The sequence below is a fragment of the Ctenocephalides felis genome, unplaced genomic scaffold (assembly GCF_003426905.1).
Source record: "Ctenocephalides felis isolate EL2017-DRISC unplaced genomic scaffold, ASM342690v1 CF-g0.4_SCAFFOLD_00845, whole genome shotgun sequence".
Classification (NCBI taxonomy): Eukaryota; Metazoa; Arthropoda; class Insecta; order Siphonaptera; family Pulicidae; genus Ctenocephalides; species Ctenocephalides felis.
The window spans coordinates 51,918,375-51,939,622 of NW_020536999.1; the positions used below are offsets into that span (position 1 = coordinate 51,918,375).

General features: G+C 30.2%; 1 protein-coding gene across 1 annotated transcript in view; it reads right to left on the minus strand.

Moving 5' to 3' along the window:
* Window positions 1–21,248, minus strand: part of LOC113363865 (cytochrome P450 4C1-like) — a gene marked incomplete at its 5' end in the record, with an annotated part of 201,304 nt that overhangs the window by 81,459 nt on the left and 98,597 nt on the right. The window contains 3 exon segments of the mRNA XM_026606351.1: window positions 797–906; window positions 5,467–5,533; window positions 7,530–7,656. Coding sequence (XP_026462136.1) covers window positions 797–906; window positions 5,467–5,533; window positions 7,530–7,656 — 304 coding nt within the window.

Consider the following 21,248-nt stretch of genomic DNA (forward strand, 5'->3'; position numbering starts at 1 on the left):
AAATAGACTAATTAAATGGATAATGTCTATAGAATTAGAATTTTTTTTATTATACCGATTTTAAAACATGGCAAATTAAACATTACACCTTGTTATCAAAATGTATCAATTACTTGTTTCTTTACTAGAGTTTCAAATTTCTCGTAAAAGTTTTACTGCATATTGATTCTTCACTTCAGATCTCTTTAATAGATTTGAAATCATTTCATTAACATATAGAAGGAAGTGAAATAGAAAGGATAGAGGTAAAGACTTAAAGACACTTCAAATATATACTAAATCTATTAATAATAGTAATAGAGTGGAAATAATTGAGTGAATGGCTACGTAATTTATTGAATAAACTTTTAAAAACGATGTACTATCATAAAAAATGATTTCATTTAGTTTAAATTGAATACAGCAATGTATTAAAATCGCCTCTTAAACTAGCAGCACTACATCTTCCTTCCTAATATAATTATAGATTATAACCCTTTCGACTCGGATGCCAAAAATCATATAAATTTCGCTATTCGCGAGTGGAAAGGGTTAATCTTTACTCAATTATCTTGATCTTTAGTGTATTTAGATTTGTGATAAAAATAATAATGGAATCTATTTGTCTGTTGGATTTGAAGGTCCGAAAAATGTCGAAGCAATAATACAACTCGGTCAATTATTTTCTCATGATCAAAAATCTCAAGATATGAATTATTATATATATATGTATATATATATATATATTTATATATATATATATTTATTTATTTATATATATATATATATATATATATATATATTTGTATAAATTTACCTCAAACATAAATGTATCCACTTCTTCCCGCAAATCTTGATCGGTAAGACCACCTCCTTGCTCTTGCAAATCCAATAATAAATCTAGGAAAGGACGCCTCTTTTTAACACCTGTAAGATAATGTGAAATTATTCAGATCGTTTTGTAAAGGTTCCATAAATTTACGAGTACATTATACACGAGCCTATAACACATTTTTTAATATCTATATAAAGACTGTATGTGTATATTAGGGCGGTCCTTAATATCTAAAAGATGATATTAAGAGCTAAATCTTTCAGAGAATTGTTTTTTTATCAATTTGGAATCATTTGAGCCCTTGGGAGCAAGGAAATTCGAAAATGTCCATATTAAGGACCGACCTAGTGTATATATTTTTAAGTAAAAAGTAAACTCACTATTTGGTGATGAAAATATTACAGAACTAATTAATCAAATAATAAGTCCACTATTTAACAAACGTAACCCGCATTTCTACTTTATTTTTAGTACAATTGACACAAACTTTAGTCATGAATTTATCACCTCATTCATGAACTTATCTATTACATTATATAAAAAAAAACATTTTTTTAAATCTTGACGTATATGGTAACCCTAGAAACGAAATTATTCATAATTACCTAATAAGCACTAAAATTACAATTATGTATAATATACATTGTATATTATCGATCATAGACTCACGTCATTATCAAATACGTCATTGAGTTAGATTGATTTACAATATGAAGTTCATTTATATATAAAATAATAAATTAAAGAAATCAAAGCTAATATTTGGTCATTAGGCACGTTTGTATACAGCATATGAGAATATATTATTAATTATTTAATTTGTATTTATTATGTTGCAAGTGATCACTATTTTCCATAGCTAATGTTGGGACTGTAATTGATCCAACTTCAAATTAGTTCTTTTTATTACATTAATTTGAATAATTTATATCGCCTAATATGTGTAAGCTATGATTCTATCTAGTGTGTGTCTATAAACTTTTGCTTTCAGCAAGAAAAACCTTTTGAATCATTAAACAAAGTAGCACGTTTCTACGAAGCCGAGTTCCATGCATCGCTCATAGACCACATGAAATATTCAGCGATCATAACCTCGGGCAAAAAATATTGTTCTTCTAAAAATAACATAGACGAGCATAACAAAAACGTTACTCGTCGACGCGCCGTCCTAAAAATCATACGAAAAACATCGAAATAAAAGGGTCGGATACAAGAAAGTTCATTTAATAAGCCATTTTTGATATACGCAGCCACCAGGCATCAGTAAAACGGTAGAGGTCTCGTAAAAGTCCTGAAAGCAATAGTGAGGGAGCAGCAGGATCATTTATATTCCTTTGTAGGTCTTCATTAACCCCTTTCCGACCAGGGGGTTGATTGCACATTCTTAAACAACTTTTATATAAGAGGTGTTAATATTCAGAAATAAGACCAACGAAGTAAACTAGGCGTCTGCACTCAAGCATTCACAAACTTTATATTTACCGACGTAGAACTTTTCTGAAAGTTGTTTACAAAAATGAGCAAATATAAAATACCTTGATTCGAAAATAAACGTTTGCATTAAATAGAATATAAACAGAGTTGATCACTGTATTATTGTTGTTTAAAATATTTTTTTTAAATATTAATGCAGTAACAAATACTGTAAAAGGTATAGTACATAAACTAGAAGCATATTTTTAGTTTTTTTTATATGTGAGCTGTTTGAGAAATCAACATTTACGATAAAAATCGGGGAAACGGTATTCCAGATTTACATAAAAAATTGGAAAATTATATATTATTTACTTCAATCGTATAAATTTTTCCTTGCTAGTAGTTTTTTTCATTCAAAATTTGCATGAATCTATGTTCTGAATATATTAAAATACAATCAAAATACAAATAAAACTTAAACTTCAACTTCAATACGAAATATCACATGTGGGAGGGAGGGCTATAGTAAGATATCATTGTGTATTTATTTTTTAACTAATTTAAAAAAAAAAATCAATAATTTTACAGTTTTTTCACATAACTAAAAATACACGTGATGTTTGGTTGGGGAGGGGGTGGGTAATTTTGAATATCACCAAATATCACCAAGGGGGAGGGGGGGTCTAAAAATCTTTAAAAACTCGTTCACAATACAATACAATACAATACAAATACAATAAAACTTAAATTGCAATTTAATAATACCAGGCACCTCTGTCTGACTGAGATATGAAAATAATGTATATATGTGAATAAAATAAATAATAAATTTAATAATACAAAATTTTAAATTTAAAACATCAATCGACTTTAGGTATACTATACAAATAAGTGATTTTTCACTTGTACTTGATTTACTAGATTTTCACTACTAGATTAAATATAAACTTGTTGCAGCAGTATATTAATATTATTATTGATAAGTGCATTAAAAATTGTAGTCATAGAGACCTATCATAAAAATTAGTATGATTGCAAAAATACTTTTAATCTTTTTGCTAAAAATATTAACACTGTTCAATATTGTTATTAAACCGCATATTAATTCTCCAGTAAGTTTGTTGTTTGACTTGGAATATTAGTTACAAACTAGGTGTAGGAGGCATTTCGCTTTGATGCAAGTTGCATGAACAGCCTGATATGAGAAATAATAGACATGAGATATAGCTTTTTATTATTTCAAAAATATTTTTTTTACTTTTGCTAAAAAAAATAATTAATGCAACTTTCATTTAAGCTTCACACAACTTATAATATCCGTTATTTTAAGGATGGGCGCAGCGCATTATCCCCAATTTTGATAAATTTATATAATTCAAACAATTTTAAGTAGACTAATTTTTTTAAGGTGGTTGTTGAATGCATGAACTCTGTCGTCTTGCCAAAAAACTAATCATCACGATTCTCAAATGATATCGTAACGAACTATTTTTTAAGTTTCAAAATAAACATGTGATTTTTTGCAAATACGTGGACGAAACCTTTCTGCTAATACCAAAGAAAGGACTTAGTCGATCGTAGACTCTAACCAATTTAAAAATACTCCTTTTCGAACTACATTTAAATTTTTGAAGCCATGTTTTGAGAAAACATTGACACACGTCAAATTTTGACTCATAATACCATAAAAGTAACTTCAACAGTTTTTCCAAGCTTTGATGAGTTTTCAGGTTACATCGAACTGCTTTTAAATTTTTAAAATCGATTTGAACGTTTTTGAGAAAACGTCGACAAAATACTGACAACCGGCTCACTTACACGCACGTGCTTTTTTCAAAGTTGGTCTCATATGATTCAGAAAAACTTAAAAAATCGAGAAAACATAAAACTAGCAAATCGTATTTTCTGATGAAAAGAAACTTCTTCGGAAAGTTAACAAAATATATATCAATGCACACGCGAGCCAAGAAGTATTTGTTCTTTATATTGTAAAATATAGGTATATAGTAGTAAATAAGCTTATATTGAATACTAGATGACCCGACAGACGTCCTGCAGTTATGTTTACAATTCAAAAGTTCAATTTTTTTTAATAGCCCATACTAATAATTACCAATTAGTTAGAAATTGATCATGTTTTTTACACTACAGTCTATACCAAAATGTATATGAATCCACTCATATAGATCTTAAATGTAAAACTGCTTTGAATAAAATGATGAATAATTGCTTTTTTGAAAAACATAAAACATTTTTTTCTTATAATTAGTTCTTTTATCGATATCCGACGTTATTTTAAAAAAAAACATCACTGAGAGGAAAGTCATCCTAGGGAAATAGCAAAGGAGTCTAAATTATTTTCACTTTTGAACTCGAGAGTAAGATAAACCCAATTTCAAAATTTCATACGAATTGGAGCACAGTAAAAAAATTCAGACCCAAAACGCTCAAACAATAATATGAAAATACTAACGTTTGTATGTGAAAAAGATAAGGGCTGTTTTTAGGGTTATCCCGGCAATTATTCGATTTTCAACGGACTTCAACAAACATTTAAAAAAAAGAATTGGCCAAATTGGTCCAGGCGTTGAGTTATGCGCTTACCAACACATTTTGCGATTCAATCATATTATAGATTTAATAATGTCTTTGATACCCCCTCATGGTTTGTCAAATATATGCATGTATAGTGCTCCTCCTTGTATAAGACGCGGATCAGTGCCTAAACCGTAGCATATAATTAGATAGTTTCCATGAAAGTTGAACCTTGAACATTACTAATATTGTTATTGTTGAGTCGTTTTATATAAAATGTTATGTTATCCGTCTGTTCGTCTCGAAGGGGTTTGTTGCACAAGTGCTCGCCTATAAAACTCGATTTTACGTCCGACCGTATAAACTTGTTAGGATGAAAACTCAACCGCCCTCACGCACGCCGACTTATCTTATTGCCGAAGGTTTATGACTAATCTTAATCCACTTCGACAGTGAAAACCGCTGAAACTAAAAGCCAACTAACGCAAAGACAAAGTATGTTTCGTATTGCCCCCAGTAATAGTCCGGGATGAACGTAACTGCGCGCATATAAAAACTTTTACGACTTAACAAGCCCGGTTAGCGAGGAAACCGGAGCCCCGACCCGGATTCCAATTTAAAATTTAAAATAAGTTAAAACACAGAAGAAATTCTATACTAAATTTTACAATACCGGGAATATCTTCGGTTTAAATACATACCGGGAATATCTTCGGTTTCTACTTGGGTTCCGGCATTTTTGCGGCTTTCTTTGCGCTCTGCTATCACCTGCAAATATCATATTAAAATGTGTTATAATAGATTAAGGAAAAATAAATTCATTATTTTTTCGATAGATGGCGGTATTAATAGATTTCTTGTAAAGTATCGATCAAACAATTTCAGATTTATGGTCTTCAGATGGATTTATTGGAAAGGTGACATTTTTCATTAAAAAATTTCCTTTTTTGTTTGGTGCATTCAATCTTGAGTTACAGGGTGTTAAAAATAAAAGTAAACAAAGAGAAAATTCGGTACATTTTACAGATTTTCTTTGACGAGAACGATAATACAAGGCGGCTAAAATTCTGAATGGTGTTTATGGGTCCTATACTGTAATAGCCAATCATGTGCAATTTTGGTTTCATAGATTCCGCTCAGATATTTTTGATGTTGAAGAAGGTAAGGCCGGTCGTCAAATATGTCTATAAAATCGGAAAAATGATAAAAAGGAAGGTTGATCGGTATATTAGCAGTCGAAACATCGCCCAGGAGCTAAAAATCGACCATAAAACAGCTTTGAACCAAAATTTTTAATCCAAAAATAATGGATTTCTTTTTCCCCAACCGAATATTAAGGTAATATAACTAGTCTGAGTAAGATTTTGTTTATACAGAATATATTTCGTCCTTAACACGTTTGTTGCCATGTCATGTCTCACACAATATATTATATGTCTTACACAATCAATTTGGTAGAATGGAAAAAGTTTTCATATACAAGGTGCATCAAACTACCACAACCAACCTTATATGAACAAAATAGTAGAATCAATTATTGAAGTGATTCTCTAACAATATAATTTTTATCAGATTAATTTATGTGTGTTTGAAAGTGTGTGTGTATGAGTGCGGGTGAATGACATAAGCCAAATAGCTCATAGAATTGTCATGTATTCTGATTGCTATTGAAAATAAAATTAAAATTAATAAAGAAAAGTTTAAAAAAATACAACGTGCCATGTCAGTCATATATGCATGCCATAAAAAATAGTGTTCCCCAGGAACTTCCTTTATCTTTGGCTTTGATACGTTTTCTAGACACATTTTCAATTAAATTATCTAATTCAATTACTATGGCTTATGTAATAATTTTTTTAATATTATTTTGGCAATTAACGTGTTAAGCAAGAAGCAATAACTTTCTAATCAATGAGGCAAAAATATCTGAAAATCAATATTAAAGTATTTTACATGCGTACGATTGTCACCGTTTTTAACAGTTCCAAAACAATTGCGAATATTATTATTAATTATTAAGTAAAAATTATGGCAACAAAGTTTTTCTTTTTTCAATTTTTTAGATTTATCTTATTTTAAATTAGTTATATGATTGCAGACCCAATTCAAAAACCCTGTTGATAAGTACCTTATAACAAAAGTCTATGGGACTGATGCTGCCGCATAACAGACAAATGTTATGGCAAGGCTATGTGATGAACTTTCCATACAAATTCGTTCCAAATATTGACAAAAGCCATATTGTTGGTGTGCAGTCAGCGTATTTTTCAGGTTGTCAGATAGAAAATCTAACCTTTAAACCGCATAAAAAAAGGATGCTTGGTAACAGAATCTTTCTGACTCGGCTTTATAACATACGAGTGACATTGCAGTTTACGTGTAAAACGCCTGAATGCACAGCAAATACATAAACTTTTGACAGCATTCAGTATAATATATGGAACTTAGCTCGTAATATGGCCTTGCCATAACATTTGTCTGTTATGCGGTATAATCGGCAGAATCCCTATATTGATAATCTTGAACTCTTGCTTGTTAGATAAGGATAACTGATTTCAAGATTTGTGCAACTTATCATATCTGATCTAAAGTTTTAATTATGTTCTGCACATATTTTTACAAATATGATACTAACTTACTGAATACTAATATATGTATTCTATAAATCTAAATAAATATTTTATAAAAAAACTACTAAATAATCTATGAATATTATAGTAATCATTCAAAATGTTGATGACTTATTGAATGATTCAATAAATACCTTATGAGTGAATCCATGTAATACTTGAAGTTGTTTGAAAAACTGTTGCCCTTGACTGGAGATTTTGAAACTGAAGTCTGGGAATAACCAAGGCGAGAGGAATCGTCGTGTCAACAAGGTAGCAACACTGAAAAATAAAAATAAAATTATTTTTAAATAATACATGATGATATAAATTCTTATTATTTTCAGGAACCAGGATTATACTTATATATCTTAAGAGCATATCGTGATTGAAATCTATAACTTAACTCAATGTCAGTATTAATGAAATGCAACTCAGTGATGGATGTCCATATTAGTTGTCATGAGATTGTTATTAGATATTTCGAATAGCGATATCAGCTATTTTCACTTCAGATCATATTTAGATTTATGTTTTCAAATAAGATTGAACCAGGAACTTTGTGGTTGAGAAACCAACAAAGCTAATATTATTATATTAATACTATTATAATAATATTTATACCAGGGATAAATAATGCCATAATATAAATTTGCAAATAAAACATTTAACATTACTATATAATCAAAAAATTTACTTCATTCCGTATTTGGTGCATTTAGCGTACAATTTGTATCTTCCCTATTGTCTTATTTTCGATTGTAGTTTGCAGATCAATATATATCGTAAAGCAAATAGTTGTTTTATTCACTTTTCTTATGATGACGAAATATTTATAATTCACAGTCCACCTAATATCTAATCAGAGTGATCCTCATCACCATCAATCATAAAATAATCACAAAATTTTGGTCAGATATAACTGTTTGAAGATTAGAATCACATCGGTAAACTAAGCACCGAGATAATGAAAATTGATATGACCTGACTTTTTATTAATTCTTTTGCTATCAATTGATGTAATCTTAATTTTTGCTTTTCTGTAAATTGGGAGGGAGACAAATTCGAAACCTTGAAAAAATAAAAAAATAAAAATTCTTGTTATGACCGGTTTTCAGTGAAAATCGACTTCGGTACTGCACGATATCAGGTTTTCCAGAGCGGGAAACATAATAATACGTAACTTTATATTAAATAAATTTTAAGACGTTCTTTGTTCATGTGATATGGAGAAAATTGTACATTTAGACTAATTTTAAAAAAGAAAGAAAAGAAAAGACTTTTTTTGAATGCTCTGAATTAATTTGAACTTGGACTTCAGTAAAATTTGGTTTTTGGATGAAATTGAATTGACGAAAAATTACAAAATATTACTTGAGAGAGGGAGGGGTATAGTAAAATATCACGTGTATTGTATTTACTTTTTACCTGATTTTTTTTTAATATCGAAGCACTTGCAAAAAAAATACAAAAACTAATGGCGCATGGCATCGTGCTTTAAGGCGATGCTTTTATACGCTTTAAATGTTTGAGGAATATTAAATGTTTTCACACAGATTATTATAAATTCTGTAATATTGTTAAATATTTATAAGAATTATATAAACTGAATCGCAAAGTTGAAATTATTTGTTTAAAGTATATTAGAAATTTAGTCAGAATTAAAAATAAAATCTGAATTATTTTCGATATACAAAAAAATTTTTTGAAAAAAAAAATTAAAAAAAAAAATTCAAAACAACTTTTTTTTTCCAAATTTAATTATTTTGTTGAAACAAGAATAAAGTTCTTTGATTATTCAAAACGGACGCTTAGTTCTCTCAAAAACTGACATTTATTGCACTTTTAGCTCTGTATCTTCGAAATGGCTGGGCCTGCCTCTGCCAAAAACTAATAACCACTTCTCCCTATCATTACTAATTGAATGTTTTTAAGGTCATTCAAATCGGATGCTCCGTTCTCTCAAAAACTCGATTTCTATTTTCTGCACTCTTTGCTTTTTATCTCCGTAACTTCTGGACCTGCCTTTGCCAAAACCTAATCAACACATCTCCCTATCGATAGGAATCGAATGTTTTTTGAACCATTCAAATCGGTTGATCCGTGCGCCCGAAAACGTGAACGAAAAAATGCGGCCACACAAAACACACACACACACATCCATTTTTTTTAGCTATGCCAAAATGTTCAGAAACCATCAAAACGTCGAGAAATGCAAAAATTTTCAATTTCGATTTTTGGACGATTACAATAACTTACCCTACGGGAAGTTAAAATTACAATTTTTTCTCGTAATTAAAAATGATGTGATGTTTCTTTGAATCCTTAAAAATCCTTAAAAAAAAATGATCACGTGATTAATGGACGCCCCCTAATCTCTTCATACGATTTGCAAATATTAGTATCACAAACTCTGTAAATTTTATTAAGTTTTTAAAATTTACAGTTCAGTAAACCTGTTGTCAAAAAATTCGCATATACAAAATTAAAAAAAAATGTGTTACAGTAAAAAATTGTGTTCTAGAATAAGAACTTTTTATTGAATTAATTTAGCAGTGCATATAATATATGCACTATATAATGATTTACCCTACTTGCTAAATCTCAGCATATTCGACTTCTGCATACGTTTTTGAAGAAAATTCCTTGTTAGAATGCTTTGAATTAACTTGGACTTTAGAAGGAATTGACATTCTCTCCGTGATGAATAATCGAATAATATCTTTTCATTGTATTTGCAAATGATAGTATCACAAACACTGAAAAATTTATTAGGGTTTTCAAGTTTGTAGTTTAATGTACTAGATGTTCTCTCATAAAAACAAGATATATACAAATTTAATACAAAATAAAATGAAAGCTCGAATATTCAAAGTCTAAGCAATATACGCAACTGATAAAAGAATGTTGTTGCAGAATCACAACTTCTAATTTAATAGATTTAGCAGTGCATATAATATACCTTTTTGCTAAATCTCAGCAAATTCGACTTCTGCATACAATATCAACCGTTTCAACAATTATCGCGCAAGTTCGGATAACGATCATAATCTGCTTTAACTATATTGTTAACATCTAAGTGCCTGTACCCATACCGCCGAGGTCGTTCCGTGGTTTAGGCAATTAGTGTACCGCGTCGTTATTAGACAACTTATATATAGGTTATATGGCCCCCGAACAGGCTGACCATAGTACCGTAATAGGCGCTTTAATCGGGCGCCGAGAGGAGCTCCGGAGACCGTGGCGGAGGCTCCACCGCACGTATACGAATTGCCTCTTACGTAAGAAGCGGATGGTGAGCGCAATCGTTCGAAACCGCCGGGTGATTTCTTCATTATTTTATTAGGGAGAACTGCTACGGCCATTGATACTTATCGCAGAAAATCAGGGAAAATGATCTTGTAGGCTTTTATACACTAGATACAGAATAAAAATCAGAGATACAATAGACAGAAAATTGTAACATATTGTTTTACATTATAATTTTAGTGACTGTATTAGAGAACAAAGAGTGCAGACAATGTTTGAAAATTTTATACAGAGAAGCACGTATCATTAGAAAAAAACATTATCGCTGTCTAAGTAATATAAACAACCATTTACAACGATTGGAGCAAAATAGAACTAGTGGGGTGTATGGCATCGTGCCTTGAGGCAAATTACTGGAACTTCCGGTACCGTAACAAAATGTTTGAAGAATACTGAATGTTTTCAAATAGATCATTAAAAATATTGTAACATTGTTTAATATTTATAAAAATTATATATACTGAATTCCAAAGTTAAAATTATTTGTTTAAAGTATATTAAAACTTTAGTCAGAATCAAAAATAAAATCTGATTTATTTTCGATATGAAAAAAATTTCTTTGAAAAAAAAAATTAAACAAAATTATTTTGAAACTAAATTTTTTTCTTCCAAATTCAATTATTTTGTTAAAACAAGCAGAAAGTTTTTTGAATCATTTAAATCGGACCCTTATTTCTCTCAAAAAGTGTCATTTTTTAACATTTAGCTCTGTATCTTCGAAATGGCTGGGCCTACCTTTGCCAAAAACTAATAACCACTTCTCCCAATCATTACTAATAGAATGTTTTTTAGATCATTCAAATCGGATACTCCGTTCTCTCAAAAACTCAATTTCTATTTTCTGCACTCTTTGCTCTTTATCTCCGTAACTGCTGGACCTGCCTTTGCCAAAAACTAATCCGCACATCTCCCTATCAATAGGAATCAAATGTTTTTTCAACCATTCAAATCGCTTGATCCGTGCGCCCGAAAACGTGACGGAAAAATTGTATCCATACATACAAACACGCACACACACATCCATTTTTTTCTGAGGTATGCCAAAATGTTCAGAAACCTTCAAAACGTCGAGAAACGTAAAAATTTTCAATTCCGATTTTTGGACGATTACAATAACTTACCCTACTGGAAGTTAAAGATGTCCCTTATTTTAAGTTTTAGAAGTAGTTAACAATAGTACATATTTCTAATATTACTATTATTATTATGAATTTGTTATAGTTTTTTATGACGAAGATCAAAACTATAATAAATAATTCCACAATAGACTATATATTATTTGCAGCATATCAACATTAAAAAATTATTAAAATATAATTTAATGAATTATTTAAATGATATATAGATATATTATATCAACCGTCTATAGACCAAATTTTCATTTACTCCGGCCTAAAAATATCAAATATAGAGAAACAAAAAATCAGTAAATAATAAACCTATTTATGACAAAAAAAACATTTGATGCGATTTTTGAAAGACTGTAAAAGAGGCACTAACTATATATTTTTTACGTGTTATCAGCTTGTGTTTTCAGAATATAAGAAATGATAAAAACGGTCCTAAAGTTTGAATTCTGAAAGGCAATCAAGTAGGTCGTTTTCCAAAAAAATTTTTTTGGACATCGAAAATTGGTCAAGATTTGACCAGGGCTTTCCCTATTTGACCCGGGACCCTTCGAGGTAGGGGACACAATTGTATGAGTATAAATACCTGTAATTTATAATAATAAGAGAGACTTGCAAAAGTACGACAGAAGAAGGTTGTAGAGTGAAGATATACATATCATATACATATACATATCATAAACTAAATAGTGGTTTTATTCACATATCTTTTGGTTTTATTTACATATCTTGAATATTTATAATTTATAGTCTGCGTAATATCTAATTAATCAAGTGATCCTCACCAAAAATAATTCGGGTCTTAATTTTAACTCTAGCTCTCACTTATATACTTGTGATAAAAAAATTAACTTTGCAATTCAGTTTATGTTTTCCTTGTAAATATGAGATACGGTTTTTTATTCCTATATGTCTTATATTTATATACGTAATCGACTATAAAATTTAAATAATGAAAGTTACATTATTTATAATAATGTATTTGGAAACATTTACTATTCTTCGCATATTTCATTATGGAACGGAAAGTTGATGATATGATATTGTGAACAAATAATGCAGTAAGAGTAATACAGTGTTCATAAAACATAAAGAGATGAAACCATAAAAATGAAAATTTTACTGATATAATAGTATACAACTATCACAACTATCAACTCTGAATATGTATTTGATCAACTTTTATTATCAAATGTTGCCAAAATTAATGAAATTTTTCGTCTCAAGTAAATCCTTATAAAGTTAACTAATTTTTCCGTAATCAAAACCAAAGCTCGTTTCAGTATGAATAATCTTGTTGTAAAATCTTTTGAAAACTTTTCTACTTTATATACGACTGAGTGCTCCTAAATATTCCGAGACACGATACAGGCAAGTCCTCTAAACCCTTTCGGTCGAAGCTTTTAATAATTTTCCGATGCTTATCTGCTTCGCGGGATTATTCAATATTCATATCGGAATAACGCCGAGCGACGCAAAATAACGCGGCGGCACAATCTTGTAAAGATAATACATTGTACAAGAGATTACATGAAACAGTAATTACGGTTCGGTACTTAATTAAAAAGCTCTCTCTGTTTACACGATTATATTCTGAAAGCTTTGCTTCATAACAGTTATTTTTCTGTAGTGCGCAATTCTGTTTGCTAGTGTATACTCAATTATTAAATAAACATTTGCATCAGAAGTAGAATACCGGGAGGAATAATTTTTAAAAATGCATCTCGCGGTTGATATTGGTTTTGTTTTATTACAATAGTAATAAGAATTTAGGTAAAATTTTGTAATAACATTTACATATTAGAATACATATATTACAGTAAATAACTAGTGGGGCGCATGGCATCGTGCCTTAAGGCAAATTGCTGGAACTTCCCGTACCGTAACGAAATGTTCGAGGAATATTAAATGCTTTGAAATATATTGTAATATTGTATAATATTTATAAGAATTATATAAACTGAATTACAAAGTCAAAGTTATTTATTTAAAGTATATAAGTGAGCTTAAAACTTTAGCCACAATTAAAATTGAAATCTGAATTATTAAACTAAATATACACAAAAATTACAATTTTTCCCCCGAAAAGCAATTGTTTTGTCAACACAAGCAAAAAGTTTTTTGAATCATCCAATTTGGACGCTTTTTTCTCTCAAAAAATGCCATTTTTTGCACATTTAGCTCTGTATCTTCGAAATGGCTGGGCCTGCCTTTGCCAAAAACTAATATCCACTTCTCCCAATCATTACTAATTTGAATGTTTTTTTTATATCATGTTTTTTAGGGTGTTGCTTGAATTGAATTTTGCTTTTCGAAGGACCGATTGTAAATACTTTGATTTTGTAACTAGTAATATTTATTTTACTTTAATTACATAAATTACATCGTATTTATGATAATTTAATATGGTTTTATTAAGTGTTGAATGATTTGAGTTTAATTTTATAATAAATCGATTGATGATTTTTTGTTTTTTATTTCGCATATACGCGCATGCTTTGATTGGCGCGAACATATCATGTAAATCGGATGCTCCGTTCTCTCAAAAATTTTTTGCTCTTTATCTCCGTAACGGCTGGACCTGCCTTTGCCAAAAACTAGTCAGCACATCTCCCTATCAAGAGGAATCGAATGATTTTTAAACCATTCAAATCGGTTGATCCGTGCGCCCGAAAACGTGACTGAAAAATTGTATCCATACACACACGCATCCATTTTTTCTGAGGTATGCCAAAATGTTCAGAAACCTTTAAAACGCCGAGAAATGTAAAAATTTTCAATTTCGATTTTTGGCCCTTACAACTACGGAAAGTTAAAATAGATTTCTGAAAGAAACAGCTGAAAATTTTATCAAAATATCTAAATCTCAATTTTGATTGTTTGAGTCAATTATTACACCTATCGAGAAGTTTTTGCAACTGGCCTTAAAGCAAAATGCTACTTTCAACTAGTTCAAAAATATTTTTAGGCAAATTACCAAAAAACAAATATCCCGAAAAGTAAGAATAAATGAGTTTAAAACAACTTACCAAAGAAATGAATTGAGAAGTCATCAAAAACAGAATATATGTTATTTTGTAAGGCATACGATTTCAACAGATTTAATAAATTTTAAATAAACTAGTAAAGTAGTAATGGAAGTTTTTAATAACATTTACCAAAAAATTGAGATAAAATGTCATTATTAATACACAGGTCCACAAAATAAAAATTTGTCACACCCAATGCGCGGTATGTGTTTTCCAATGTTTTTACAGCTGAACATGAATCTAAAGTGAAAATTGTGGTCAAATGTCAAAAAATTGAATAAAAAACGACAGTATCTCCGATCTAGTAACTCTTTCGCAATATACTTAAAATCCTATAATTTTTGTCGTTTTTTGGGCCTTTCTACATTAAATGACTATTGAGTATCTATTTAAATGATCTATGAAGTTTTTTTTATTGAATGCAGCAGTGTTTTGCCAACACATTATCATAATAGTTGCAAACATGATTGCAGATTTATCCAGGTGCAATGAAGAGAAAATATGTTTGCAAATTACTGCTGAACTATACAAAAGAACTAAACTAAGGAAAAAATAGCCAGAAAACGACAGAAAGTATAAGATTTGTTACAAGATTATAATGCAGAAGATTTACTAGATCGGAGATTTTGTCCTTTTTTATTTTTTTTTTTGAATCACTTGCAATTTGAGCTTCAAATTTGATTTTAGATTTGTGATCAGCGGTAAAAACTACATTGGAAAACATATGCCGCACAGCCAATACAGACAACTTTTTTTATTTTGTGGACTTGTGTAATGAAATTTACTTATTCCATAAGATTTAAACTGAAGATAGGTTCCAAAAAAGAATTTTGTAACTTAATAAATTCACTCTTATATGGAAAAACTCTAAATTTGATGAATTTTGTTGAAAAAAATATATTCAAAAAAACGTGTAAGATCAAAAGCGTGTGAAATGAATACACTGTAAGTATGAAAAGTTTCTAAGCGTTTTGTCTGACTCTTGCTACGTCATGAAAATGAAAATACTTGAGTAGATACAAACAAATGCATCGTAATATTTAATATCACTTATCAGTACATGAATTCCAAGTGACATAATTAGAAATATCACTCAACACATCATTCGTGAGTTATATTTGATATTAAAATATTTCCCGTTGGTGAGATTCATACGCGTTCATTATAATTTAATTACTCCCGTGGCCGATTAACGTCTAAGCCTAAAGTTCCTCGAGAGAATCCGCGCCGCGTATACACCGAATCCCAAACATTATGTGTCACTCCCATCCTAATATATGACACAGAATTCATATCATTTGCTTATTAATGGCGCTTTCATGCTAAAATGAAATGCTTATGCTCAACTTAATGTAAAACCGCTGCCGTATCCATCCGCAGAGATAATAAGCGAAGACGGCATTAAAGGAATTTGCCAGTTGATGTCTTGCCACGTGTTCTTCAGATATTAAAGAGTTAATGATAAACTGAGTTTGAAATTTGTCAATCTTCGTGTGTGCATCTACTGGTTTCATTATACAAAATTGCTTTTGTATGAATATATGAATTTGTACCATACACCTTAATCCTTCTTTGCATGGCGATGGAAATTTCAATCCTAATATTTAGTCAACAAAAAAGTACTAAAAACCCTTGTACTGTAAATTTGTTGTTGCTGGCAACATTTTACACGACTTTTGCTTACAACAAAATGCAATTTTTTTAAAAAAAATAGCAAAAGTCACTGTTATACCAGGACTAGAACTTGTCATTTCGCTGTTTGTTGTGACTGGAAAAAAGGAGCTGGTTCTTAGTTTGTTATAAGGAAGTAAACGAAGATATAAAATACAGTAAAAGTGAAAATGAGTAAGAAAAGGGTTTGTTTTCATGTGTTTGTTATTTTATGTACAATTAATATCAAAACACTGTGAATAAAGTTTTCAAAACTATGTGGTGGAAATTTACATCACTATGCAGTAGTTCCACTTGTAATGTATGGCAAAGATTTTTTTGTAAATGTTTTTTGTGTTGTTTTTGGAAAAAATAGATTATGATTTGTATAAGTTTTTGGGTATATTATTCTACATGTCAGTAATCAACATTCCTAGCACAAGATCGTACTGGTCGCCAAAGTTCGAACAATAAACATATAGGAGAAGTATATCTCATGGATAGCTTTTTGGGCAGAAATCATAAAACAAAGATGTCTGAAAGTGGTATTTGCACGTTTTTTTATCTATTTGAAAAATGCCCAAGAAAGAGGTGAACGTAAAAAGAGTCTGCTTACAATGGGCCAATTCAGTAGATGTGGTATCAATTTGTGCCTAAATAAAAATAATGATTTTTTTAAAATTATTATAAAGAAAGAAAGAAGATTGAGTAAACAATATATTTTATATAGTTCTGAGCTAGATATGTGACAATGCATGATGATGCAAATTTCCATCATATTGTTTTTTACATAATACATACTTCTATTTACATTGGGATTTTTTTTTAAATATTGTTTCTTCAAACTAGAGCATTAATTACATCACACTGATTTATTTTATTAAAATAGAAAAAATCATGCAAAGAAGGGTTAAGTCTTTTTGAAAGAATTTTCTGATGTTTTTTTAAGTAGGAGAGCTATACATAACGTTTTTCAGTAAAATCTTACCAATATTAAAAAATTAAAACAAAACTGTGCAGGTCCCTCATTTTTGACAGGTAATGTACAATTGATTTATCATGAAATTTCGGTTTGAATTATTATTTTCAACTAACTTAAAATTTCATATATCTTATTAACTTCCCGTAGAGTAAGTTATTCGTCCTAATCGAAATTAATAATTTTTGCATATCTTCACGTTTTGAAGGTTTCTGAACATTTTTGCATACCTTAGAAAAAAATGGATGTGCGTGTATATGCACAATTTTGCATCCACGTTTTCGTGCGCACGGTTCAACCGATTTGAATGAGTCAAAATTTAATTCCTATTAATAGGGAGATATGCTGATTAATTTTGTCGGTCCTGTCGTTTTGGAGTTGCGAAGCAAAGAGTGCAGAGAATAGAAATCGAGCTTTTAAGAGAACCGGATGGAATTTTGCATCCTATTGGAATGATCCAAACAACAATCAATACATAATAATGTGAAGAAGTAGTGCTTAGTTTTAGGCAAAGACAGGTCTAGCCATTTCGGAGATACAGAGCAAAATGTGCAAATAATGGCAAATAATTTTTGTGATTCCTAAGTTATTTACATTGTTATCCTGATTAATGTTAAGAACACCTGGGGTTAGTTGAAACAAAACCTTGGGACAAGTTGTAACTCACAAGAATGATATACTAAGGCAATAATGAGAAGTGAGCATATGTAAATTGTGTCACACAGATACTATATCTTTTATTTGTATTAATTGAAGTTTACCTTGATAAGAATGCCTTTTACATGTGGCACTATATATTTTATTTGTATTAAAAATAGTTTGTTTTGATGGATAAAGTAATTACTTAGAATTCTAAAACTAACTAGAAGTTTCTTAAAAATGAGTTAAGAATAAATTATCAGGAATATTATTGTAGTTACTACTTGTTCCGGTAGATGTTACAACTAGTTTTAAATAGGGGGTATGTTGTGGCACCTACTGGTTTTTCCAGAAATGGGTTAATAGTAAAATTACAAACTAAATTTGTGGTATTATATTTAATTGATTCGGTAGAGGAACAGTTACAGCCACATCAGTAGTTCAATTATAGAACAAATTTAAAAGTGTAGTGGTTAGGAAAAGTAAAACGACAACACCCAGTTAGACGTCGAAGTAATTTTTAAGCTTCGCGCCTTTACATAATCAATAATAGATAAATAGATTTTTATATATCATGTATATTTTATAAAACATGATATTTATATTCAAAAAAAGTTTTACATAAAGCAACGATTTTTCCGACAGTTAATTACCAGGAAACGACCATCAGGTCGATCTTCACCAAAAACTAATCAGCATGATTCCCAACCAATCTTTTGAACAGTTTTTGTATTTACGAAATTGATTTAGGATTGTGAGCAAGAACGTGGACGAAAATTTTTACACTTTTTTGCCAATTACAATGAAACGGCTCGGCCAATCGTCGCGCAAAACAGATAAATGATAGTCTCTATAGAGATACATCGAATGGCTTTTAAATGTTTGAAATCGGTTGAAGTTTTTGAGAAAACGTCGACGAGAGATAAAAAGTCAGCTCTAATACACATATACACACATGCACACATACTTTCTTTATATTAGGTCTCATTCGACTCAGAATGGCTTGAAACGTCGAGAAAACAAAATTAGTGACTCGGATTTTTTGGCGAAAACATAAGCTTTTCCTTTAGAAAGTTAAAAATTGGTGACAATAGTGTAGGTGTACATAAACTAGTACTTTATTTTAATTTAATACAAAGTAGTAAAATAGGAAAAAAAAACTTTCAAAATAAATTGTAAAGTTAAGAATATTTGTAAACTGTGTGACAACTGGAACATTCCTAGGCGCATATATGTTGTTATTGCTAAAATGGTCTTGAGTACAATGTAATACAATTTAGATTTTTGCATACCAATGATCAGTTTTAGTTTGCTAGAATATACTATTGTGTAATAACAAATTCGTGTTAAGACATACTCTAGTCTTTCTCACTAAATTCGATAGACGATCTCTAATCTATTTATTAGGTATAGAACGTGATATATGTGCACTTCCGCATTCGAGCTCTGGCCATGTACTTTGATTATTTATCAAAGCCGCACGAATTGCATTATTACACAATAATACAGCAAAAAAAGATTCATAAAATCTTTATCTGGTAGATGTTCTGGTAGATGTTCAAATCGCATTACTAGTAACTAAGAATCCACTATTTCAAATTTACTTGCTCATAACAAACGAGATCACATTAACATAAAACAGAATACAATACCAAGCAAGCAAGCCGGTTATCAAATAACCAAGCGGTGTGAGGTTTCGAAAATCATAAACACAAACTTATCGCATCCGCCCGGTTGAAGCGCGGTTCCGACTCACCTCTGGATGCCCAAATAACGGCTGCCTAATTTAATATAGCGTGTAAAACCCCTCGTACAGGTTGTTCGCAGACTGTTTTGATATAATATTGAAACTAGCGCCAAGTTCGCCCTGGAGAACCAGCAGGCCGAGGGTTTTAAATAAACCAAGTCGGGCTACGCACGCGTAATTAGTGGCCGCATATATACAAGGTAGTCTATAAACGCTCGGATAACAGAAGATGTCTAGTAGGAGTATAGGCAACGCGGCATCCCATTAGCAACTAGGTTTCTAAACTTGAAAGCAAACTTGCGAGCGAATTCGCTAAGAACTTCGGATGAAACTTGATAATCGAGGATCTGTTTACGCGTAGATGATTGTCAAGTAATTTATATTAAGCTATTATGCATACAAAGACATTATTAGAGATGGCTTTGTTCAAAATCTAAATTCTCTACTAACTTATCCGAAACTAATTAACATCCAACAGTAATAGAAGCAAAATTATTTATACTTTGTAATATAAAGCCTATTTTTGTATGAGTTGTGAATGTTCTCACATTCTAGTAATATAAATAGCGTGGCCCATAATCCAAATATCCACATTAACTACCCGTAGGGTAAGTTAAATTTTTCGTCGACTTTTTTGAAAGCACCGCGCAATCAATTTGAATTCAGCATTCGATTCCTAAGGTGACGTGCTGATTAGTTTTTGACAAAAGTTGGTCCAACCGTTTCGGAGATACAAAGCAGGGAGTGCAGAAAATGACAATGAAGTTTATGCGAGAACAGAGTATCTGAATTAGATGATTCAAACAACATTCCACTTGTATTGACATAATGAAGAATTGATTGAATATTTGCAAAGACAGGCCCAGAAAAAAGTTAAAATAAATGCCATTTGGCGATCAAAAAACAGCTATTTCGTAATTTATTATTATTTATTTATTTGAATTAACATAAATGGGTATCGTAAACTTTCAAGAAATTTTAAAACTTACAAAATTTTCGAAGAAAACAAATTCAAAACATTTAAAAAAAAATTCAAATATTTTCGTAAAATATCAGTATTTTGAAATAAAGGCATTTTTTTCAATATTTAAATTTTTCAAAAAAATCTAGTTTTTCTTTTCAGAGCTTTTAAAATTTTAAACAATACGGCAAGTTCCAAAAATTTGCCTTAAGGCATGTTACCATGCACTACGAGTTTAACATTTAAATTATTCCATTTTGAGATTTTTTAATATACAAAATACAACATAATGTGAACTTGATGTTTTGAGTTTCATTTATTATATAATTGCAGCTGCAATTTGCTGAAAACACGTATAGAATAGAAAAATATAGTAATAGAAATGATTTTTTTTGACTAGGTCAAACAACATCAAGAGCTGATAGTTATCAAA